This window comes from Oncorhynchus kisutch, linkage group LG30, assembly GCF_002021735.2.
Source record: "Oncorhynchus kisutch isolate 150728-3 linkage group LG30, Okis_V2, whole genome shotgun sequence".
NCBI classification, from domain to species: Eukaryota; Metazoa; Chordata; class Actinopteri; order Salmoniformes; family Salmonidae; genus Oncorhynchus; species Oncorhynchus kisutch.
In genome coordinates, this window is record NC_034203.2 from 1628791 (window position 1) to 1655489 (window position 26699).

The window sequence follows — 26699 nt, forward strand, 5'->3', positions numbered from 1 at the left end:
TACAGTTTAGGAAACTTTAGAGTGTTTTCTATCCCAAGCGGTCAATTATATGCATATTCTAGCATCTGGTCCTGACAAAATAGCCTGTTTACTTTGGGAACATTATAATACTGCCCCCTAGTCACAAAAGGTTAACTGATCGTATTTGGTCTGCAGCTTTTGGAATAGAGCATTATTGCTTTGAGTGGTTTCATTCACAACCATTTGCAGGGCATCAAGTTGCTCACCCAGGTTTCTAGCTAGAAATAGGCAGTTTCATTTGGGTACGTTTTTCATCCAAACATCAAAATACTGCCCCTACACTCAACAGGTTAAATAAAGGTGAAATAAAAAAATAAAATAAAAAAATTTAAGAGCAATTTGGGTAAAGTTCCTTGCTCATGGGTACGTCAACAGATTTTTTTCACTTAGTCGGCTCTGAACCAGCGACGTTTCAGTTACTGGCCCAACGCTCTTAACCACTAGGCTACCCGTGTTGGTGTAATATGGGTCATTCCATCAATGGATACACACCTTTTGGGTCCTGTAATTTAGTCAAAGTGCCAATTAAATAAACAGGATGACGATTTCATCTGAAATCAGCAATAAATCCCCTTGTCACAAGGGGAATGGAGTCTTGATTTGTGCAACAGGGAGGGGCAATTGAATGCAAGCTTCAGCATTTTTTTGTCTATGGGTAACAGGGTTGACTATTTATGCATGACAAGCTCAGTTTTTTCTTTTGAAAATAAATATTTAAAAAGGAAGATTAAAACGAGAGTTCAGTTCACGTAACAGGGTTGACCTTAAAATTAGGGACAAATGTAAATGAATCACTAATTACATTAAATAAATAATAATCTTCAGAAATTACTTTGTCAAAGCAACAAAACTTGGGGTTAAGTGGGTTAAAATCTTAATAGAGGTCAGGAAAATATAACATGGAACAAAAGAAAGTCTGATTTATTGAATTTTCCATGTGGTTTATACACTGAGTCTACAAAACATTAAGAACAACGTCCTAATATTGAGATGCACCCCCCCTTTTGCCCTCATAACAGCCTCAATTCATTGGAGCATGGGCTCTACAAGGTGTCAAAAGCATTCCACGGGGATTCTGGCCCATGTTGTGTTTCCCCCAGTTGACTGGTTGTCCTTTGGGTGGTTGACCATTCTTTATACACAAAGGAAACTGTTGAGCGTGAAAAACCCATCAGTTATTGACACAAAGTGGTGTGCCTGGCACCTACTACCATACCCTGTTCAAATGTACTTCAATCTTTTGTCTTGCACATTCACCCTCTGAATGACACACATACACAACCCATGTCTCAATTGTCTCAAGGCTTAAAAATTATTCTTTAGCCTGTCTCCTCCCCTTCATCTTTACTGATTGAAGTCGATTTAACAAGTGACATCAATAAGGGATCATAACGTTCCCCTGGTCAGTCTATGTTCATAATGTTTTGTTCACTCAGTGTATTAAAGGGCACTTCATTAAATATGGTAGGCGTTTAAAATTCAACACTGGTGCAACATTTTTACTTAAAATATTTGAAAAAATGTCAGGCACAATATTCATGTAACGACCCGTATATTGCCTCCCGTCAAACAATATTTCCACCCTGGTGTGGCAAATCCTCAACAGGCAAGAAACACAGACCCAATAAATATCTGGCCAGATTTATTGCACTTAGTAGATATGAAGTAACTAAGTCTGTTTATTCATATCTTCACTTGAGTGAAGATGAAAAGCACAGTCATGAATAAACAGTGTCTCTGTAATATACTAAATGTAATGTGCAGAGTTGCAAAAATAAAAGGACAATACATTTGAGTTTACTTGGTACAAAGGTGACAAACCTGGTTGTAGAACTTAGCAGCAAAATGAACCGTATACCATATATTTATCCTATTATTTTGCTGAAGTGTGTCAACACTAACATTATTTTTGAGCTGGAAAATAACTGATGTTTGTAAAGCTGAAGAAGAGATTCATTTCAAACTCAGTAGCCTGAACTACAAATACTGTACAATATGAGTGAAAAACTACTACTGACTTAGATCATAGGAAGTCAAAACAGGTCCCATCTGTAAAACAAAAGTTTCTTCATGGCAATACTGTATGGTGTGTGCAGAGCCCGTAGTCTAGAGGTAACACCACAGGCTCTAGACACATATACTCCCTCTCCCCACCGCAGACCGGGGTTCATTCTTCACTCTAAGGGCTCGATTCAATCCGTAATGCCAAAGTTCAGTGCTATAGCGCAATTAAAATTTAAAGGCAGTTTTCCCGTATTCGCAGAGACTGCATTCATGGTAAATGCTGCGTATGTCAGCTCAATTGGAAATGACCTCATAGCGAACTATAGCGCTGATTGAATCTAGCCCTAAAATGTCAAATGAGACCTAAAACTTCATACTGTTACTCCCATCTCTCTGTATACCCCTCTGTCATTTCACAACTGTCTAAATAAAATACTGTATGGCACTATGCCTGTTTTTTTACTGAATCATCTTGGCCCTGTATACAGTGTATTCGGAAAGTATTCAAACTACTTGACTTTTTCCACATGTTGTTACGTTACAGCCTTATTCTAAAATGGATTCAATACTTTCCCCCCTCATAAATCTACACACAATACCCCACAATGATTAAGCGAAAACAGGTTTTTAGAAATTTTTGCATATGTATTAAAAATTAAAAGAACCAATCAGACTTTCCTAGAGCTGGCTGACCGGCCAAACTGAGCACTCAGGGGAGAAGGGACTTGGTCAGGGAGGTGACCAAGAACCCGATGGTCACTCTGACAGACCTCCAGAGTTCCTCTGTGAAGATGGCAGAATCTTCCAGAAGGACAACCATCTCTGCAACACTCCACCAATCAGGCCTTTATGGTAGAGTGCCAGACGGAATCCACTACTCAGTAAAAGGCACATGACAGCCCACTTGGAGTTTGCCAAAAGGCACCTAAAGGCCTCTCAGACCATGAGAAACAAGATTCTCTGGTCTGATGTAACCAAGATATAACTCTTTGGCATGAATGCTGTGTGGATGTTTTTCAGTGGCAGGGAGTAGGAGATTAGTCAGGATCGAGGGAAATATGAACAGAGCAAAGTACAGAGAGATCCTTGATGAAAACCTGCCCCAGAGTGCCCAGGACCTCAGACTAAGGGGAAGGTTCACCTTCCAACATGACAACAACCCTAAGCACACAGCCAAGACAACGCAGGAGTGGCTTCGGGACAAGTCTCTGAATGTCCTTGAACGGCCCAGTCAGAGCCCAGACTTGAACCCAATCGAACATCTCTGGAGAAACCTGAAAATAGCTGTGCAGCTACACTCCCACTCCCACTTGAGAGGATCAGCAGAGAAAAATGGGGGAAACTCCCAAAATACAGGTGTCGCTGCCAAAGGTGCTTCAACAAAGTACTCAGTAAAGGGTCTGAGTACGGTGATATTTCAGTTTTCATTGTTTTTCATAAATGTGCAAACATTCTAAAAACCAGTTTTTGCTTTGTCGTTATGGGGTATTGTGTGTAGATTGATGATGAAATGAAAACAATTTAATACATTTTAGAATAAGTCTGTGACATAAGAAAATATGGAAAAAGTCAAGGGGTCTGAATACATTCCAAATGCACTGTACCTGTGTGAGATGTGCCCCGTGCGATAACACATGCAATGATACATCCAGATGCTATCCAGCTAGAACATTTGGTTCCTTGGAAGTTGTGGGAATGTCTGTTTTTGGTTTTAAATTGGTTCTTGGAAATTGAGTAGTTTTTGTATAGAATGATCATGGTACCACAGACCAGAACCAGTTCCATTGAAAACCTCAATGTATCTCCTTGTGAGGATCTGTTCACTCAGCACTGATTCTGCAGATACTGGGCAGAGAATGCCTCCAGCTGAGACTCAAGATCTGTGGCTCTGTGTCTGTAGGAAACAGAAGAGATTTATCACTCTGTTATTTTCAAACTTTTCATGTCAGTAGTTTGTATTGAAGTGTGTGTGTATACAATGTGTTCAGAGAGCCCTACTATCAGACATTAAAAAGCTGAGATGAACAATGCAAGGTAGAGTGGCTATTCGACCTGAGAGTCTTGGAGCGTCGCTGGACGTTCTCCAGTCTCTGGATCCTGCCACTCAGCAGTCGAATGTGCCCCTCCAGCTCCACCTCGCTCAGGTCAACCCGCTGGCACAGACGGGCAAAGGTCGTTGCCAACTCCCTGCCACAACCAAAAGGTCACGTTAGGAGGGCATGAGAGCTGGAAAATACACATACAGTACTGTACATGTAACAGTATAGCTTCAGAGACCCTTATCACCCACAAAGCAACATTCTAACCAATAGCTCTACAAAAAACATGGTCTTGGTTGAGCAAGGGTGACACGATCTCTAGGTCAAATAGAGGGTGACATCGCTTGGAAGATTGTCACTACTAGCGCACAGCTAATTAGCGAGTGATTCCACATTGAGGCTACATAGGATACACATGACAGTATAACTGTAAAATAACCACAGTTAATAGCAAAATGACTGCACTGTATAAAGCTGTAGTAACCCTGCAGTTACAATAGATTCTGTAATTTTTTAGACACAGCAGTGGAACTGCAATGTACTGCATTGTAACTGCAATTATTTTTGTAAAGTTAGTACTCTACTCACCATACACTAGTGCTGAGCTTTTTGAGGTCAATTTGGTTTCGGTTCGATTATAAATAATCGCGGTTTTCGATTTCGTTTATAAAAATATATAAATAAATGCACTATTCTGTGGGTTGAATGCTCTAACAACACAGAGAAAAAGTCCCATGATGGTAGTATCTGCCCATTACTGCTTATCACTTATTAACCATCATTTATTCACATTACTTGAATAAAATATTTCAGTTGTGTATATTACATTTGTTTTATTTGATGACTATTATTTCATTTCAAGTCATCATCTCATCTCAATAGAGCTGCTGCCTATGCTGCCTGACAAAATCACTATTTTACTAGTTCTTAAAAAGTAAATAAGGCAGACTTTTATGACTGCTGAATACCAACTATCAATCATTTTGATCATGTATTTTCCGGTAGAAATACCTTGCGAAGCAACTGCTTTCTAACCCTCTCGATTGCGCATTCTTCTGTCTCTTCTCTCCCTCTCTGTGTCTACCCCACACTAACCTAACTTAACAGGTGTAAAATAAACACACAGACCAGACAAGTAGGTGTGCAATGGATTATGGTCATTTTAGTTAATTACCATGTTTTCTGCGCTAAACTATGTAGAATATTAGCCAGTTGGCAACTACAACTCCCTAATACATCGCACAGTTCAGGCTTGATCTGATTTATCTCTAGAACAGTGGTCACCAACCGGTCGATGGAGATCTGTAAAAAAAAGGTGATGTGTTCCAATTTTGAACCATTTCATATGTCTGAAGGTAGGGGGTAGCAGGCCAGCCACTACAGGCCAGCCACTTGTCAATCGGATGGCTCAGATCTTCTTGTTTGCAGTAACATAGCAGGTATATAAAAAAAGCTACTGCAAAGTTGATATGTGTGATTTCAAAGCTTTTAAAACCATGAATAGAGAGAGACAGTCAACAAATACAGCAAAGAGCTGCTGTTTTTATGATTGAGTTCCTGTTTAAGTTTACGCAACACTGTCAACACCTTCTAAAGGGAGAGCGGAGGGACATTGAAAGGCACAACATAAAATGTTGAAATATCAGCTCACAGATTACTGCACCTGTACATAGCCCACCTATAATTTAGCCCAAACAACTACCTCTTTCCCAACTGTATTTAATTTTTATTTATTTATTTATTTTGCTCCTTTGCACCCCATTATTTTTTTATTTCTACTTTGCACATTCTTCCATTGCAAAACTACCATTCCAGTATTTTACTTGATATATTGTATTTACTTTGCCATCATGGCCTTTTTTTGCCTTTACCTCCCTTCTCACCTCATTTGCTCACATTGTATATAGACTTGTTTATACTGCATTATTGACTGTATGTTTGTTTTTACTCCATGTGTAACTCTGTGTCGTTTTATCTGTCGAACTGCTTTGCTTTATCTTGGCCAGGTCGCAATTGTAAATGAGAACTTGTTCTCAACTTGCCTACCTGGTTAAATAAAGGTAAAATAAAAATAAATAAATAAATAAATTTAAAAAAATGTTCTGAGTATAACCACAAATGCAAGGCAATTCAAGCAAAACGAATATGTGACTCGTTTCAGGAAACTAGGCGTATGTCGCGTGTCACTACTTCACAGGAGAGGCATTTTAACATAAACCTTAAAAAGAAATCTAAAACCATTTTTGACAGAAATGCATTCTGGAACATGTGAACTTTCATGTGCCTTAACAACAAACTTGTATGCCATCTGTAAATACGAATACAATTGTTAAATTACGAGCCTAGTTGGTTGAGCCATGGAAAAAGGAAGGAACCTTCCCAATAGCCATGATTGTCTGAGATAATGGATTGGCTGGACATGCCAAGAGAGGAGTTTGGATTGGTCTGCCATATAAGCATGCTTCTGTCTATAACATGAGCTGGTCAGTATGTGTAGGTAATCCTTTCTAACTTGGATCCTTTCTAACTTGGCTTTATTGAAAGATCACATAGTAGAACTGAAAAACTGTTGCTCTCCACTTTCTGGAGGACCGAGATTTGAAATCAGTGGAATGACCGGTGGAATTAGAGTATGATAGCTTTTCATTTCAAGTTAAAGCGTAGTGTTAGCTAGCTAGCTAACGTTAGCTGGCTGGCTCGCTAGCTAACGTTACGTGTATGATCTGTGTAGTAATATTATTAGTATCTCAGAGCCATTTGCATTGCTAGTTATAGCCTAATGTTAGCTACCTGCAGATTCATGCAGGGTAGTAACGTTATGAGTTGGGATTATGGTTCATTGTTTAGCTAGCTAGATTCTGACATGTTTGATGTCAGACGGCAACAGAATGTTCATGATGTCACTGCGACAACTGTCAATAGACGTAGTATAAACCAGCCTTTAGTCTTGAAATCTTTGGTTGTTTATTACATGGCCTCACATGTGAATCCTTAAAGAGATGTGTGGGGTCAAGGCTAAAGAGGGTGTGAACGATGCTGAATGGTTGTAGACAAAGAAGCGCTCTCTAGTAGGTTAACCAAAACATTCAAGGGCCTTTTTCTCACAAATGAGGTTACAAGTTTATCAACTTTCAAAGCAGAATTACTTTCCCCTTGTTCCTCAACTGTAGTGTATGATATGCCATTTTCTAGCTCTCAGTCTCTACTTATACATCCAATGTAAAAAAAAAAAAAAATTCAAATGATGCTACATAAGACCGAATCGAGCCAGTCGGTCACATACAGTGGTTCCTCCTTTAAAAGTTGTGTCATACTGTGACACACCTTGCGGGCTGCTGCAGCATTCTGTGGCAAGTTATCTAATTGTCAGACATTTTTGCTATTAATGCAAGTTATTGCTAATTTGACAACCAGAGGGCGTCTTTGAGAAGCATTTGATAGTCTTCCAAATTGCAGGCACGCGGGAGACCAGGGTTCAATTCCCCAACAGGGAGGAAGGAGTAGGCTGTCCTTGTAAATAAGAATTTGTTCTCAACTGATTCTATATGTGTTATTTCATAGTTGTGATGTCTTCACTATTATTCTACAATGTAGAAAATAGTAAAAATATAGAAAAATCCTGGAATGAGTAGGTGTGTCCAAATTTTTGATTGGTACTTGCTTAATTAATTAGATACATTTTATGGTGTTTCTATTCCATGAAAACTGGAAAAACCCTCTAGGTAAATTCAGACCGTTTCACTCTCGGAGCGCACACTGGAAGTTCGGGCCGAGGAGTAGGATTGATTTGAGCGTCCTGGCCTTACAACAGCAGTCAAGCACCCAAGCTAACATTGGCTAGCTTGATCGCTACTTCCAGACACAAATGACACCACTCTGACCATTTTACTCACCATAGCTGGTTAGGCATTTTGTGTTAACCAGAGTGTTGGTGACTGTAACTGTGCTGCTGGAAACAATTTAATTGCGAAGTTTCCTGACACCAGCTATATTCAAAGGGTATTGAGCTCTCGTAAATTCATTACTCTGCGCTCTGCTACACTCAGACGAGAGTGCTCTGAAATCGAATTAGATAGCCAGAGAGAATTTACGAAAGCACCCAAATGTCTATTGAGAACGCATAACGACTACGCCATTTAGCTAAGCTAAGAATGACGGGAATAATCAAGTCTATAAACGTTGGGTAGTTAGCCTATAGTTAATATACTCTCAAGTTTGATGTGTAACTAGCTAAAATACCACTAGCTAGCTAACATACCGGTACATACTGCTATAATGATATGCTATGTGGTTCGTAAGGACAGCGTAGCAAACAAATTGTCAGCCAACATAACGTGTAAGGTAACTTATTTGAAAAGTCATTACTTTATTACATTGAGTAGCAAGCTACTGCGAGGACATGCTCTATCAACTTTGTGGCTTGAGCATGCTTTTGGTGCACAGTTGATAGCGCGCTGGCCTGCGGGCAAGAAGGTTGAGGGTTTGAAACCTGCTCCCTGCTTGTTTCATTTGAAGTAGTGCACAATTATCAGTTTATTATTTGGTTTGTATTGCCCATTCATTGTCAGTTAGAGATAGTAATGCATTGGGACCCAAAAGCATAATCAGTGCTCTAACTCCCCCTCGGTCATTAGGGAAAATGTGGTCTGTGATAGGACAGGGGTTTTTCACACCTAGCTCAGCTATTGGACTATTCTTTAGTAAAGGTTGAATAGTCTATTGTTCAGCTATTAGGCCCCGTCCCCAACTTGCAGACATTTTTGTTGCTCTCTTTTTGTCGATAGCAAAACTTTTTTTATTTTCAATCAAAAATAATTGTTCTGAAAGCAATAACGAGGCTTTAAAGTAAAAAAAAAAGGGTTTGAAATCAAGTATTTTGTAATAGAGCGCAAAACGTGAAAGGAATGGAATGCCATACAGTATAATATTTTGAGAACAAAAAATGTATTTGAAAACAAAACTAACTTTAATTTCGTTATCAACCACCCTCCATTTTGACAATTTTTTGAGTGTCAGTTTGGCTACAATACTGTTCAGCCTTTCTTTCCAACACAAAGGAAGTCAGAGCAGACACCTATGAAGGACTGTGTGATGATGTAATCTCAGGTAAGCATCACTGGGCATTATTCTGTACATTTTCTACATAGCTAGTAGTTAGCTCCTACGATTCAGGGACGGTTCATAACATTCTACTGTATTACATAGATATATACATACATAGAATGATAAAACATGCAATTATTATTCTCAAACTAACCAAAAACATTTAGCTACGAATGCCTGTTCTCGCCATTTTCAGTTGAATTCTTCTAACTTTATTTCATGGCAACTCATAAGCAGGCCATGTCCATGTCCTTTGTTTCATAGTCGATATATAATCATATTACATGTCAGTGTAACGGTTAGCTTTTTTTAACAGAAGGATGAAAGAGCACAATATGTCTGTCAGAGAATGCTATTCTGATATGTCAGATGAAGAGTTAGACCAGAAAGTCAGGACCATTAAGGCAAGGATGCCCCATGCAGGCTTTAGAATGGTCAAAGGAAGTCTCAGCGCAATGGGCCATTGTGTACAAAAGAGAAGAGTTAAGGAGTCTTTGCAGCGTGTAGATGGTGCAGGTATCATTGCCAGAATGATCCAGCTTCGTTGCATTGCTCGGCAAAAATACTCTGTTCCTGCTCCCCTGTCTCTGGTCCACATTTATACAAATCATAAATTGATAGGGTACTAAGTGTCACACCCTGATCAGTTTCACCTGTGCTTGTTATTGTCTCCACCCCCTCCAGCTGTCGCTTATTTTCCCCAGTCTATTTATCCCTGTCTTTCCTGTCTCTCTGTGCCAGTTCGTCTTGTATGTTTAGTCAAGTCAACCAGCGTGTTTTTCCCGTGCTCCTTTCTCTTTTTCTAGTCGTCCCGGTTTTGACCCTTGCCTGTTTCTGGACTCTGTGCCTGCTAGACTGACCATTCTACCTGCCTTGACCATGAGCATGTCTGCCCCTCTGTACCTCCTGGACTCTGATCTGGTTTTGACCTTTTTGCCTGTCCACGACCATTCTCTTGCCTACCCCTTTGGATTATTAAACATTGTAAGACTCCAACCATCTGACTCCTGTGTCTGCATCTGGGTCTCGCCTTGTGCCTTTATACTAAGATGTATAATGTCTTCATCAAGTATAAGAATTGATTTAAACTTTTAAACTATTCTTACTTATTCGTAGACACATTTTCAATGATGTATTAAATTGGAGTTGTTCTTGATCAACTGGTAACACATAAATAATGAAGCAGGTTAATAGGTTAAACATTTAACTTTTAATTCCAATGCTTTTTTTCAAGATACTACATTGTCATCTTTGGCGGTATAGATGGATTTTCAAAGAAGGTAAGTATATTATATGGTATGCATATTGCCCATTTCCCATAATCTAATGAACAACCACAATATCAGTCTGGTGTTAAGCTTTCTGTGCTGTATTGATGTATCCTGAAAATGAGATCTGCTGCTTTAGATTGAACAGTGATATTTCAGTTATTCAAGTATCAAAAAAGATACTTTACTTCCAGAGTGCGAGCTGATCAAGGGGTCGAAAATGTAGATATTACATCCACTGTTTCACAAGACGACAGCCTGGTTTGCTGGTTTTCTCAGGAGTCCCTAAAACATTAAACACGAATTACAAATTCACACTCATGTCATAACACTAACTAAGTAGCTGGCTAATGTTAGCTAGTCAGCTAATTTGCTAAATAGCTATTTTCGTAAATTTACTTTATGACAAAAAAATATGCACAAACGTTGGTATCTACATTAGCTAACATATTCCTCTGAATTGTACATTTTTTGCTTGACTCGTTATAACTACTTACATTTGCTTCCACCATAATGTTTTGCCAGCCATCTTTGAAGAAAGTCACCAGGGACCGGTGGCTCGCATCAAATTCGTCATTGGAACCACTCGATATGATTGGTCATATAAAAACCTTTGGACCCAAATGCATAATGAGTGCTCTAACTCCCCCTTGCTGTGGTCTGGAGCACTGAAGCCATGACGCTGGGTACCTCTAAGTCCTGCAGTGTAAGCTCACAACTTTTAAAGGAGGAACCACTGTATGCAGTGATAATGTTTTGGGCCTACAGCTTACTGCACAAACCTCATTACTACAGTACTGTTTTTAATAGGTTCATGTTGCACAATCGTATGTTTCTTAATTAAGTAATGTAAAAATAATAATTGCTTTTTCATTTTGACTCAAAGTGATCGCTCAAAAAAGGTTGGTGACCACAGCTCTAGAGAAATTGAGGAATGTGTGCATTGAGCTCACAGAAAAAAACTGGATGAAATGGAATTCAAATAATTAATCATAATAATTGGTTAATTGCGTAACACTACCATACACTCATTTAAATTCAATCAAAAGCCACAGAAACAAAATTAAATCCTATCCTCTCTCAAACTGTTACGGTAGAACTGGGACTCACTGGTGAACCTGCTGGCTGCAGCTCCCACTGGTGAAGGGGATGATGGCCCTAAGTCGGTGGATGGCGAGCTCCACAAACTGCTGCTTCAGAGCCCTTTCCCTGGAGGCGTTGGTCCACGTCAGCTTCTCGTACAGGTAGAGCAGGCCATAAAGTGTTGCGGAGAGGGCGATGAGTCTCCAGCCCACTGAGCGCCACACCTGCCACACAGGGTGGGAGGAGATCACCTGCTTTAGCATTAGCTGTAATAGCGGTGCTAGACTAGCAAGAAAAATCAGTGTTAGCATTAGCTTTTACAAACAGTTGTCAGTATTAATAGCAAATTAGCAATATAATCATGTGTCAGTGTTTGCTTTACTGTGTCAGTTTTGGCACGCAAGTCATCTGTTATCATTACAAACAAGTAACGATAGCCAACACTGTTCCATACAGATTTTGCGTACCATGGCATTCAAACGAGGCTGCGATGAAAACAAATGGGACTGTGGTGACTGTGTTGGTATCCTAATCCCAGTGGCATAAACTATGTTTCTATTCAAGCGTTGATTGACATTGTAATAGACCAATAGTTTTCGAGAAAATAGGAAAACCTGACCCCTCTGACGCTGTACGATACACGTTTCTCTCGCAGATTAAAAACAAGAAAGTGAAAGGGATAGGGAAAGGGGGATACCTAGTCAATTGTACAACTGAAGGCATTCATTTTTCGCGTCATCACTGCAAGCCATCTCTCTCAAAGCCGTAATAGCCGCAGTTTACATGTGAATATTACTTTAGCGCTGCCCTAAAAGCCCTATTCAAATTCGACACAAACCTTTAAATAGGTATGTAATGACACATTCTTTTAACTCTTTGTAGTGTTTTAAAAAACATGTAGAGGTGATAAGTTACCCAAATCGGGTGAAAAAAGCTCTCACACAACATACCTCCCCCTTTCACTATTACTCAGTAGCCTTAGCTTCCCCCTCTGCAATTTAAAAAAAGACTGGGCGGAGCTCCGTTGCCTTCTTCAATCATGTATGGAAGTGTATTAATTATCGTTAAGCGTTAGTGTGCCAAAAGATAACGGCTAGCAATGCATGTGTTAGCGATGGCCAAAACAAGCACCTTTCAGTTTTATCAGTAGCTGTTAGCAAATAGAGTACATTATAAAAGGAAATACAAACATATTTGGTTTGAATAGAATAGAACGTGCACATACCACTCCGCCAATGACAAGCACAGTCATGGAGGCTCTTGAGGTGAGTGACACAACACCTGTTGCCATTGAAAAGACCATGTGGTCCTGTAGGCTGGTTCCACCATGTGCTTGGAGTGCAGTAGGAGAGGTATTCTGGAGAGAATTTAAGGGCATATGATACTGGTGGCCACCTACATCAGTCCTCCTCATCGAGAGCTACGGGGTGTACAGGCTTTCATTCCAACCGTGCTAAAATTACTTAGCTGTTCTTCGAGACCTTGATTAGCTGAATCAGGCGTTAAGAATAGGGTTGGTGCAAAACCCTGCAGTCCCAGTAGCTCAAGAGGATGACTGGCCACCCCTGGCATATCACTCATTTATCCTACTGTTGTCAAAGTAAACTTTTTTTAAGCATCTCAGAGTAGGAGTGCTGATCTAGGATGATGTCCATGCCATATTTTTGAAATATGATTTAAAGGGCTAAACTGATCCTATATCAGCACCTCTACTCTGAGAGACTGAATACAGACCCTGACCATGGCTAACCTGAAACTTCTGGTTCATGGTCGTCAGGGTACGTTTGGCATTGCTCGGCCCAATGAATCGACTGACAAGGGCAGTCCAGCCGAGAGAGAACTGGAAGTCGATGTTTTCCTGGAAGTCGGCGCAGAGGGTGGCCAGGCTAAGGTCGTAGGTCAGGACAAACTTCCTGCTGGGTAGGTGAATGTGGAACTGCTCCTGGACATCAGGGGGCAGCAGCGGCCTAATATTCTCTGAAATACAGAATCCTCATCATGGGTTTAACTACATATAAAAATTATACATCTATATAAATCAATTACTTTCTAATTCATGGATTGACATTGTAGCGATCCTCACTAATGAGCCCACATTACAATTCCCTATTGGAGCAATGTGTAGCAAGTTTCCCTTTCACAGGAGAGATCTGGGTTCTATTGCTGATCCCTCCATTTGCTATATTGGTGACAGAGGTTTGGGATGGCGCCAGTGAAGCCATCGCAATGCACGGATGGACGTGCTTCGTAAACCTGAAAGATGGTCCAGCACGGAGACGTATCTGTGTTCGGACGGGGCAGTGTAGGAATCCTCACTAATGAGCCCACATTACAATTCCCTCCAACTGTGTTAACTGTGTTAACTGTGTACCGTTGTTTGCCTTTCACAGGAGCAACACGGTTCTTATTCCCACTCCCTCTATTCGCTATAATATAATAATGTCATGCCCATGATCATGAAACTGTTTTGGAATTTCAAGCAACACATTCACGGCTCAAGCAAAGTGTGTACTATACCTACCAATCATGTTTTTCTGGCATGACTGCATGTGGCCAATGATCCCAGTGGAACAACGAAAGGCCAAACATGTACTCATCCTCTCTTCCACATGCATCATAAGCTTCTGCAGGTGAAAACAATGAGGAGAAAGAGATTATTAGACCACATGTAATGGATGTGGTTCAGTGAACCACACTCGCGTGATCAGTAACCTTATCGTAGACCTGGATACCTAGGACAGCTCCCCAAGCTCTGGCCAGGCTTTAGCTCAGCGGGCTAATGGTGTTTAAACCTGGTTGGTCACACACACAACCTATTACTCAAAAGGATGTCAGTGAAGATTTGGTTTACCATCATCATATTTTTTAGACAATCATACACAATCAAGTGCTAATGCCATAAAAATACTACAATTTGTACGACACTGACCAGTACTTTTAAAGTTCATACATCACTGTGTTATCATCCATAGATGTAAACAAAGCTTACATTCACACACACAGTCATACAGACACACACAGTACAATGCCCTATTGACCCTATGTCTTTTGACCCCATCCACCCCCCTCTGACCAGCAGGACTTTAAGAGGCTTTCCTTTCAATCCTGTTTAGCGTGATCGCTCACTCTCCAGCCAGCTATACTGATCATATAGGGTACACTGAGACTGTGTGTGTGTGTGTCAGGGATTCCGTTAGCCTGTAATTGATTGAAAATGGTTGCTGGCCAAATTGACCCTGAGCGGGTAAACTGATAGCGAAGAGACGCTGTAGACGCTACTACTAGTCACATCCCAAATCTCACACAAGTGACCCCGTTACCACGGTAACCTCCCGCCCTTAAAGGACAGCTGAACATTTTGTCTCATCTGATATTTTGGGTAAAATATATATATTTTTTTTATTGATTAATATACCACATTACTTCTTACTGGTATATTTTTTAATCTACCCACCACAGTTGATGGTGGAACAAAAAGTTACATTTTAGGCCCTGAATTTAGGCCCTGCATTTAAATAATTAAGGGAAATATCAGTCGATGTAAATACATTTGACTGTTGTAGCTGCTGGAGTGAATCAAACGCTTTAATAAGCCAAGTCATTCCGCAACAATTCTAAATGCAATCGTGTGTTAAAAACACATTTGATGGCCACAACTGAAAAGAGCTACTATTTTTATTTCTTTACTGGTAATTGAATCGCACCATTCAAGTGCATAGGAAATAGTAGGCAGGCTATCAGTGCGTTACCCACCACTTTGCAATGTGATCTGGAGGCAGTATGCATTTTAAAAACATATATTTAATTGTTTGAAACCAGAATGTTTTACTTCATATTATGACGCATGTCTTACCTCGATTTGATTCAAAGTAGCCTAGTCAAAATTGGACCATAGAAACGTGGAGGCAATTATTTTATAAAAACTTCCTAATGGCCTCCCGAGTGGCGCAGCAGTCTAAGGCACTGCATCGCAAGGCTTGAGGCATCACTACAGACTCGGGTTCAATCCCAGGCTGTGTCGCAGCTGGCCGTGACTGGGAGACCCATGAGGCGGTGCACGATTGGCCCAGCGTCGTCCGGGTTAGGGGAGGGCTTGGCTGGCCGGGATTTCCTTATACTATTGCACTCTACCAGCCTATCTCTCCTGTTCTATAGGTTTTCATATCAACTTTCTTCTGTTGTCCGGAAACCAAAGGCACAATCCTAGTCATATTAGCAACGCATCCTAGTTGTTGCATCTTTAGATTCCCACTCTTTCTCGGTTTTTAACAGAGATTTTAATCTCTTTCACATATGGAACCACTCATATCAGGTTTGCTGTTTAGAATGGTGTTTTCCTGCGAATTGCATTTTGTCAAGTGTTTGAAAATTACGTTTTATTGTCTGCTACATTACAGGAGTTGCATGATCTGAACTACCATAATCGAAATGTGATCTAAATGTCCTATCATTCTGAGCACTGTGGGTGGACGATCTAATGGGTTACACACCCAATGCATATACATGCATGTATAGGTCCGGTAAATTTCTCAAATGGCCGGTAAATTAAAATCTTCCTGGTCACATTGTCTGGCGCCACATTTTCCTAACGGAAACCCTAGTGTGTGTTTGTGTGCATAGGTCTGTGCGCACATCTGAGTGTTTGCCCATGGGTGTGAAGGTTAAATGTCACATTTGAAAAAACATGACAGTGTAGAAAGGGTGAAATAGTTCCATGGAATTACAATTTTAATGCCACTTTTTCTGTCCTGAAAAAAAGTGTGTTGTTGGGATTAGGCCTGTAGGCTACATGTAACAATTAAGATAGAGTTTAACTGTTGATCATGGGTTAATATTGATAGGATATGGGATCTAGAAGCAGAACTCACTGCTTTGTAGGACGGCAATGCATGTGGTGTAAAGTCAGCACTGAACTCATCAACCTGCGCTGGGAGACCACGAATCTGCTCCACCATGGCAACGGTCACCTAAACAAAAATGTATAGTAAAATCATAAACCAACAGATAATTTACTAACCTTAATCTGTCCATTGCCTACACTATTTATATGTGGCTAACAATACACAAAATATCATTGAACACAAAATCTTGAACACAAACTGCTTGTCAGCCCAACTATAGACAAACATATGTGTTGTATGAGAGAGTTGTTCATCTGTTAATCCTAAACAAATCATTTACTCACACATTTACACACCGCTATCCTTGCATTATTTTGATTTGAAATCTGTGTGCTTAATGAAAATGTTCTCCCATTAACATCAATTCATTATTTAGGTCAAGAGTGAAAGATGTGTGTGCTTATCTCAACTCTGAATCAGGCCTACAGTAAATGATAGGCTATTCCCCTTTGTCATTTTGCTTAACAGACAGTCCCGCCCTTTTTATACAACTGTAGGTGGGTGATTGCGAATGTCTACCTTGGCAGCCACCTCATCTGTTATGGTGTTGATCTTCTCTTTGACATTCTCGGTCAGGCGGTTAAGTTGGCCTCTGACAAACTCTAGACGGTCCTTCTGGTCCTCTCGGTCCTCCAGGGAAAATATCCTGCACACGGAGAGGTCAAAGGGGAAAGAGCAAAGGTTGTCATAGTTAGAAGCAAATTGGAAAGCTTCTCTCTTTCAAGGCTAAATCCTATGCTGAGATGCACATTTGAGTCAGAGTTTTGCACAATTCATACAGTACATGGATGTTAGTAGGAAGTTAGTGTGAAAATTGGAGGTTTGGATGCACAGATCTAGCGTTTGGACCTTTAAAGGGATACTGCGATATTTAGGTCTTCAATCTATTTATCCATTACTATGAATAGCTTCGTAAGACTATAAATGACCAACCAGCCAGTCGTGGATTATTTAGAAGGTCTATTCCCCTGTTTTTGAGAGGAGCTGGCTACTGTACTGGGGGACTTCCAGCAATTGTGCTAAACTAACGAGATGCTAACTTCAATCATCTCCAAACAGCATGCAGATACATAAAAATGGTATCCATGAGTTCATAGTTCATAAGTAGATAAACGGTCTAAATCTTGAAATATCACAGTATCCCTTTAATCTAATGATTAATAATCAATACTGTTTAGGTGCGTATGGCAGTAGCACATTACCAATGCTCCTATAAAAAACTGGGGGAGAAACTCACTTCCTTTCGGCCGATGCGATATTTATGGCGTCCATGACTGCTTTGATTGCTTCTGTGATCTGCCACGCCCTGAGCGTGTGCTGCTCAAACTTGGTCTTGACCGCAGAGTGTGAGATGAACTCCTGAGCAGTTGTAAATACAGTAAGTTAGTGTGACGATGCCACTCAACGTGAAATTGACAATGATATTACAATGGACCATGACAATCAGTTATGCTTCAGTGCTTGCCTCAAAAGTCCTCTCGAATCTCTGGAACTCCCTCAGTCTCTCGTGGAATCCCTCTGCTAAAGCGCCACCTAGAAAGACCAGCAGAAGTCCAAATAAAAATAATAATGGGGGACCACCAGCATATTAAGTTATAGTTAATGTGGGCATTCATGGATGGCCGGGTAAGGTGAGCAGTTCAAAGCTTTAATATAGCAATGTTTTTGAGGCGAGACAGTAACAGGAGAGAGATGCCTGTTACAGGGCCGATGGAGGAAAATCTGTCAGGAGTGTGCTGGCAACTGCTTGTCAATTTCTTATGAATGCCGATGTATTCAAGTAAATGGATATTTTGCCTTCTAAATTACCATAACCATATCAATATCGTATAATTATTGTTCCCAAACCTGATCAGCGAGCCAGCCCAGCCAGTCAATCAGCGTCATGCAACCTCGCCCACCTAGCCTTTGGTCCCTCCTCACCGATCTCACCTGTCTCGGGCATGCCCTGGGCACAGTGCATCCTGGAGCTGAGCACCTCCTTGGCCGACACAAAGAAGATCCGGCCTGGAGCCTCCTCTTGTCTCACCACCCTCAGCTCCTCCACCAGGAAACTCACACAGCGGTCCATGTGCTGCTTACGCACCTGAGGGAGCTCATTATCCATTAGGTTTGACATTTTGGTCACTCAAAAAGTAGGCAAATCGAATGAAGGGCTCAATGAAGCGTACCATAAGCCCTTTATAAGAGGGACCCATCTTGTTTTTCTCACAGCTAAACTACACAAGACATGTAATGTAAGCATAGTGTCCACAAAGCGCAAGCGTGGATGACACTGAGCCACTGTGAGCAAAGAGAAATGATACTCCAGCTGAGCAAGCAGCAAGTCAATGAAGCGATCTTGAGCTGCTTAAGTGTCTATTTCAAGTATTTCACTCCTGCTTTCAGTGTTCTCAACAAGCAGATTTCACTATTGATTGCATCTCCTTTTGCTGCTTCTGGTGTAGCATGGCAAAAGCAACGCTTATGAAAACACTATGCTTGCAGTGTAGTTTCACAGTCAAACTCACTTCATCAATGTACTCGGGCTCCCACGCAGAGGCATCCCAGCGGTTGTGCAGGATAAAAATGTTTGGCTTGGATATTCGCTCGCTCACTTTGTGGAAAAACAGCTTCTCCTTTAAAGAGTAATAGACACATCAAGAAACACATATATATATATATGAGTAGAGAAGCAATGGAAAGAAAAAATAGTTTTAAATGAACAACAAAACAAGCGCAAAAATGCATCATGGGACACACTGAAATATCTAGATACAATATAATAATTGATTATGCTCATAGTGGTGTGCATAGGCGGAATTTCCAGTTGGAACGGGGTGAATTTTGTAAGATAGTATAAAAATGCAGAAAATATATTTGAATGGCAAAAAACATTCTTAAAGTTTTCAGTCAATTAATGGTAATGCATGTTAGTGTTAATGCTAAAGAGTTAAAAGAGTGGTTTAGTTTTTTTTCTCACTGTGTTCATCAGTGTGGACTCTGCATTGCCCACCAACACAAAGACGTCAGCATCCAGACAGAACTTGTCAATCCAGCTGTCCAGGTAAGAGGTCACATCTGTCCCTGGGCTGCGTGTGCGCAAGCGCATGCATAATGCAACATATACGTAGAATTTATTGATAAGAGGAAGTCAAATAATACATTTTGAACACATACAAATTGAACACAGTTTTCATGAAATACAAAATATACAAACACTGCACAGACAAGTCAGGACAACCCAGCGTAACAGAGCCAGTCCAGGTTGTATATTGTACAGTTCTTTCAGAAAGTAATCATACCCCTTGACATATTCCACATTTTGTTGTTTTACAGCCTGAATTCAAAATGGATGAATTAAAACATGTTTCTTACCAATATACACACACAATACCTCATAATGACAAAGTGTAAACATGTTTTTCGAAAATGTAACACATTTTTTGAAAATGAAGTAAAGAAATATCTAGTCTACCCACCCCTGATTCAATACACCTTTGGCAGCGATTACAACTGTGAGTCTTTATGGGTAAGTATAAGAGTTTTGAAGACCTGGATTGTACAATTTTTGCACATAATTTGTTTTAATTCTTCAAGCTCTGTCAAGTTGGTTGTCGATGGCTAATTTTCAAGTCTTGCTATATATTTTTAAGCCCATTTAAGTCTAAACTGTAACTAGGCTACTCGGAACATTCAACGCCATCATGGTAAGCAACTCCAGTGTATATTTGGCCTTGTGTTTTAGGTTATTGTTCTGCTGAAAGGTACATTTGTCTCCCAGTATCTATTGGAAAGCAGACTGAACCAGGTTTTCCTCTAGGATTTTGCCTGTGCTTAGCTCTATTCCATTTCTTTTTATCCCACAAACTCCCTAGTCCTTGTCGATGACAAGCAAAACCCAACCCATAACTCAGGCTGTAACACAACAAAATGTGGAAAGGGCGAAATGGTGTGAATACTTTCTGAGGACATTACACTCTTAGAAAAAAGGATTCCAAAAGGGTTCTTGGACTGTTCCCATAGAATAACCCTTTTTGGTTCCATCATACATTTTATTTGAATCCCATAATTTATCATTTGTATTTGTATTTGGATGTGAATATGAATTTAATATTGTATCATTTGTACTGGACATATTGAATCATTGAATTTATAAACTGAACTTGTATATTCATACTTTTTTAAATATGGTAGATATTGCATTAATTGTCTGTGTATCAAGTTTATAAACTCATTTCAAGTATATCAAAGGTAGGTATATTCAACTTCTCAGGTGCATGTTTTCAAATTCAGATCTCAAATTCAGATTCAAAACCAGAGACAACATCCTGGTACTTTGCCAGCCAGGAAAGGTAGAGAACAAATGCTCTCTGTGATAAAATATACGTTTCTGGATGTTTCTGAAGCCAAAGTGGCGTGTTGAATTGATTTTAGTCATTAAAACTAGGTCAGATAGGAGTGAGGTGTTGTGAGGTGTTGTTTAATTTGTTTTTTAAAGCAAATTTTGCTGTTTGCTTGAGTAATTTGAGATGGAAGGGAGTTCCATATGATCATGGCTCTATATAATACTATGCGTTGCCTTGAATTCTAACTGGATTTGGGGACTGTGAAGAGACCTCTGGTGGGGTAAGTATATCTGTCAGAGCTATACGTAAGTTGATTATACAGACAATTTGGACATTTTAACACAATATTTCTCACAAAAACAAAAATGTATGCAGACGCAACTAGGGATGCCGTCTGGGCCGGTAGCCTTGCGAGGGATAACTCATTTAAATGTCTTACTTATGTCGGCCATAGAAAAGAAGAGTCCACAGTCCTTGGTAGTGGGCCACGTCGGTGGCACTGTGTTATCCTCAAAGCAGGCCAAGAAGGTGTCTGGTTTTCCCTTTGTAGTCTGTGATTATCTATAGACCCTGCCACATACGTCTCATGTCTGAGCCGTTGAATTGCGACTCGACTTTCTCTGTACTGACTTTTGCCTGTTTTGCCTTATGGAGAGAATAACTAAACTGTTTGTATTCAGCCATATTCCCAGTTACCTTGCCATGGTTATATGCAGTGGTTTGCGCTTTCAGTTTTGCGTGAATACTGCCATCTATCCATGGTTTCCGGTTTGGGTAGGTTTTAATAGTCACAGTGGGTACAACATCTCCTATTCACTTCCTGATGAACTCAGTCACCGCATCCGTGTATTCGTCGATGTTATTTTCAGAGGCTACCCGGAACATGTCACAGTCCGCATGATCAAAACAATCTTGAAGCATGGATTGCGATTGGTCAGACCAGCGTTGAATAGACCTTAGCACGGGTACTTTCTGTTTGAGTTTTATCTATAGAAACGGAGGAGCAAAATGGAGTCGTGATCAGATTTGCAGAGGGGAGGGCCTTGTAGGCATTTCAAAAAGTTCAGTAGCAGTGGTCCAATGTTTTACCAGCGTGAATACTACAGTCTATGTGTTTGTAGATCTTCGGTAGCGTTTTCCTCCAATTTGCTTTGTTAAAATCGCCAGCTACAATAAATGCGGCCTGAGTATATGTGGTTTCCAGTTTGCATAAAGTCAAGTAAAGTTCTTTGAGGGCTGTTGTGGTATCGGCTTGCGGCGGAATATACACGGCTTTGACAATAAACAAAGATAATTATCTTTGAAGATAATACGGTCGCCGTTTGATTGTGAGGTATTCTAGGTCGGGTGAACAAAAGGACTTGAGTTTCTGTATGTTATCACAATCACACCATGAAACACCACGAAACATACACCCCCGCCTTTCTTCTACCTGGAGAGTTCTTTATTCCTGTCTTCACGATGTACTGAGAACCCAGATGGCTGAATGGACGGGGGCAGTATATCCCAAGAGAGCCATGTTTCTGTGAAACAGAGCATGTTACAATCCTTGATGTCTCTCTGGAAGGAGATCCTCTCCCTGAGCTCATCTACTTTATTATCCAGAGACTGAACATTAGCGAGTAATATACTCAGAAGTGGTGGATGGACTAGAGTCAGATTAGAAGTTCATTCCGAATACCTCTTCTCTGCCGGTTGTGTTTTGGAGCAGACTCTGGAATAAGTTCAATTGCCCTGGGGGGTACGAACAAAAGATTCAATTCAGGAAAGTCGTATTCCTGGTTGTAATGCTGTTGAGTTACCTCTGCTCTGATATCCAAAAGTTATTTCTGGCTGTATGTATTAACACCAAAAAATTCTGGGCTAATAATGTAAGAAATAACACAAAAAAAAAAAAAAATACTGCAAAGTTGTTTAGGAGGAAGAGGCAGAGCTGCCATATCCGTCGGCACCATCTTACTTTTCTTACTTACACCACTCCAGCCGACACTTGGCATTACACATGGTGATGTTAGGCTTGTGTGCGGCTGCTCAGCCATGGAAACCCATTTCACGAAGCTCCTGACGAACAGTTATTGTGGTGACGTTGCTTCCAGAGGCAGTTTGGAACTCGGTAGTGAGTATTGCAACCGAGGACAGATATTTTTTACATGCTTCAGCACTCTGCAGTCCTGTTCTGTGAGCTTGTGTTGCCTACCACTCCCCGGCTGAGCTGTTATGGCTCCAAGACGTTTCCACTTCACAATAACAGCACTTACAGTTGACCGGGGCAGCTCTAGCAGGGCCGAAATTTGACAAACTGACCTGTTGGAAAGGTGCCATGTTGAAAGTCACTGAGCTCTTCAGTAAGGCCATTCTACTGCCAATATTTGTCTATGGAGATTGCATGGCTGTGTGCTCGATTTTATACCCTGTCAGCAACGGGTGTGGCTGAAATAGCCTAACCACTAATTTGAACGGGTGTCCACATACTTTTGTATCTGAGAAGTTTACTATTTGATCAACTTGAAATTAAAAGTTTGATAGACAAACAATTAATTAAATATCTGCTATATTTAAACTGAATATATAAATATTGAAATTGAACATTCAATTAAATTGAAATCCAATGTTCATTCAGTTCAATTTCAAATCATGAAATACAAGTTCAATTTATGAATTCAATAATTACATTTGTGCTTCACAAATAAATAAATATTAAAGAAAAATTAAATATCCTCATACAAATTCAAAATTATGGAATTCAAACACAATTTCTGTTCTGAAATCACTCCATAGAACATGCACCATGGATAACGCTGAGATGAATAAATTACCTGCGAATCTGATTAAGCCCGCCTTGCTCTCACTTTTGTAGTGTAACAACATTGTACAATGTTGCGAATGTCTAGGCTATTTCGGACCCAGTGTATCAGACATTTTGTTAACAGTGAATAGCACATTTTGAGCCTCTTCCAGTGCCACACAGCTAGTTTGGGGATTGTCTACCGTAACTGTGTCGACAGGTTGTGTGTAGCCAATTCATGATAGTTAGCAATGCAAGCCATGAAAGTAGGTATTATGTTCTATAGGGGACTTAATGGTGAGTAAATATGGCAGGCTACTAATGTTGTGATGACTGGTCGAATGTATGAATGAAGCCATTTGCACCTTCCCAATTTCTTTTGTTTTTTTGTGGTGGCATAGAAATTCGAAATATTGTTCTCAGGAAATTGGAAGGAGCATGGTTGGGAAGTCCTGAGATACCGGTCACTGGCATTAAACCCTAGCGCGTACCTGTCCATAATAACAAGGTCATCCCTCAGCAGGGCACACCTGGACTTGGGCCAGAACACCTTCACTAGGCAGCCTGAATCTAGACTGCGCTCCATATGCAGGGCATGGGCCAGCTGATTGACTGACTGGAAGGGGGGGGGAGAAAAAGATGCAGAGACATACATGAAGTAGTAGAACAGAGGGAAATATCATTGCTAACAATTGTGTGTTATACTGCACATCGAAAAAGGCTGGTCTAGCGGTATTGCCGCAGCCATACCTCAGCCTCCTTCTACATTATAATTTGCAAATAAATTCATAAAAAATCCTACAATGTGATTTTCTGGATTTTTTTTCTCATTTTGTCTGTCATAGTTGAAGTGTACCTATGACAAAAATTACAGGCCCCTCTCATCTTTTTAAGTGGGAGAACTTTCACAATTGGTGGCTGACTAAATACTTTTTTGCCCCACTGTATATATATATATATATATATATATATATATATACACAGTAGATCAGTCTGCGACCCCCTGGTTTGACCCCAGACCTTGACGCTTTTTCTGTCATCAGAGCCCTCGGTGGTGAGGTAGGCATCGTCCCCGTCTGTGCCTTCCACCCTCAAAAAGCAGTTGGTGGTGTGGCCAATGCCGCTGGGCAGCACCCGGTCCCTCAGCATGGCATTGATCACCGTGCTTTTACCGTTACTCGTCCTGGGAGAGAGAAAGGAAATGTCTCTTTACTCCTTTGACAAAATGTTTACAATTATGGTCACAAGGCTAATGTGAACGGCTTTGTTCTAACCTGGGTCTCCTGCCACCACAGTAATTATGCTGCGATAAAGCCTAGGTAGCTCAGTGAGCTAGAACAAATCTTCCACCTCCGTTACACTAACTTTTGGGAAAATCATTCTGCACATCCAAAATTATGGTACTAATATTTACTTATGCTGTATCAATAGTTACACCATACTATCTAGGTAGTATGAAAAACATCTGGAATAACAGTGAGACTCCTTAATTATACCAATCCAGCAGCAAACTGTATAATATAAATGTCCTTTACATATGGACCCTCAGTAATGCATCTGTGTTGAATATTGGGTTCAATTCTATTTCCAATAAACCATTGACTCTTACCTCCCAAAAAAGGCTACCTTCATGTGCCTACGCGCCAGCACCTCCCGAATGGTGGCCAGTTTCCTAGCACAGGTCTGGATTTCAAGGCACTGCTCTTCAACTGCGACCTGCTCCAGATCCGCACTTCGCCATGTCTCTGGGCATCATAGAAGCAGATAGACAAGAATGGATATTGTGGTAAATGACAACTAAAACCCCCACACTAGTGTAAGGTAGCCTACCATGTGTACGCGTTAATATGTAATAGGTAACCACGCAAAAAAGTTAACAATTAACAAGGGAATTGTCAGAAGGGTGCCCTTTTAGATGCAGATTATAGCATAAAACCATCTATACCTATGATATTGTGTATACATCTTTATTCAAACTGTAAGATGCTATTGATGCTAATAATCTACAAAACACACTTTTTGTTAAGTAACACTATGTAGGCTCACCGTCCACAAACTCTGAGCCCTCTTTGACGTACTCCAGCAACTGATCAAATATACCGTTGATAGTCTTCTTCGCCACCACAAAATGCATGAGGGGCGATGGGCCCCCCGGGTCCATTTCAACTTCCTGAGCATAGTGTTGAGATTAACTTAATAGGCACAGACAAACTGACTGACAGGCAGGCAGACAGACGGAGAGACAGGTGACACACAGGCACACATTATGCAAACACAGTACACACATGCACACAAAGTCTGTCAGTACCTTGGCTAGGGGAAAGGTGCAGTGAGAGAAATCTTCAGAGGTTCTGGATTCATTTGCTTCCCAATCAATGCTATTAGAACATGTTGAAAAGCATAGTTGCAGGACAAGAATTGACAACACTTCCTCTCCCTAAATGATCAAATACACCTGGTTTGCCCAATTACTTTTTTTTCTCTCCATTATATAATCTGTTTATACACCCGTACACTCTCATTTCCACTTCTTTCTATTCTTCATACACAATCTATTTCACCTCTACCCTCTTCCTCTTCCTCTCCATCATACAACCTGGGTCTACCTGCTTTCTGTCTGAAAATCAGATCTCTGAAGCACAGTGGACTTACGCAGCCTTTCCAGCTGGTGTTTGTGGAGCCTGTAAATCTCCAATCCTCTTAGCTAGGACTTAATGCATCAGGTGGTTCGGTGTTACACGTCTTGTTTCTTTACCTGCAGTGTCTACTATGAATAATACTATGGGTAATACTCTCCTTTAGCAATGTTCACTGAGTTCAACTGGGCCTAACTGCAGATTGGGTACTTGTGTAATGTTTACAATGTTTTAGGCATATTGGTATTTTTATAACTGCTGTTTACCATTCACTTTTGATATCTGCTAATCAAATGGACTATTTGCATTGTCTTGTAAGTTAGCATTTCACTGTTGTATTCGGCGCATGTGACAAATAACATTTGATTTAATCTATCTAACCAATTATTCTAATAAAGTAAACTAGTCTGTGTGTGTGTGTGTATGTGGGTGATTACTATATGATTCCATATGTGTTATTTCATAGTTTTGATGTCTTCACTATTATTCTACAATGTAAAAAATAGTAAAAATAAAGAAAAACCCTTGAAT

General features: G+C 40.4%; 1 protein-coding gene across 5 annotated transcripts; it reads right to left on the bottom strand.

Moving 5' to 3' along the window:
• Positions 1–1648: 1648 nt before the first annotated feature.
• On the bottom strand, positions 1649–26614 carry mfn1a (mitofusin 1a). 5 transcript variants are annotated; one of them, XM_031810948.1, is made up of 18 exons: positions 25841–26613; positions 25579–25702; positions 25142–25277; positions 24553–24715; positions 24024–24148; positions 19382–19490; positions 18930–19037; positions 18352–18505; positions 17885–17952; positions 17657–17778; positions 16939–17065; positions 16387–16485; positions 14040–14142; positions 13269–13495; positions 12744–12875; positions 11546–11742; positions 4078–4212; positions 1649–3919 (listed from the first exon to the last, which is right to left on the bottom strand). In XM_031810948.1, the coding sequence occupies exons 2-18, from the start codon at positions 25691–25693 to the stop codon at positions 3850–3852; spliced, it is 2190 nt and encodes a 729-aa protein (XP_031666808.1). In that variant the 5' UTR covers positions 25694–25702; positions 25841–26613; the 3' UTR covers positions 1649–3849. The 5 variants fall into 5 exon arrangements, with proteins under 5 accessions (XP_031666808.1, XP_031666806.1, XP_031666807.1 ...); XM_031810946.1 differs by having other exon boundaries at positions 3180–3919; positions 18352–18514; XM_031810950.1 differs by lacking the exons at positions 1649–3919; positions 4078–4212 and adding exons at positions 10359–10720; positions 10933–11046 and having other exon boundaries at positions 25841–26614.
• Between the last annotated feature and the right edge of the window lie 85 nt (positions 26615–26699).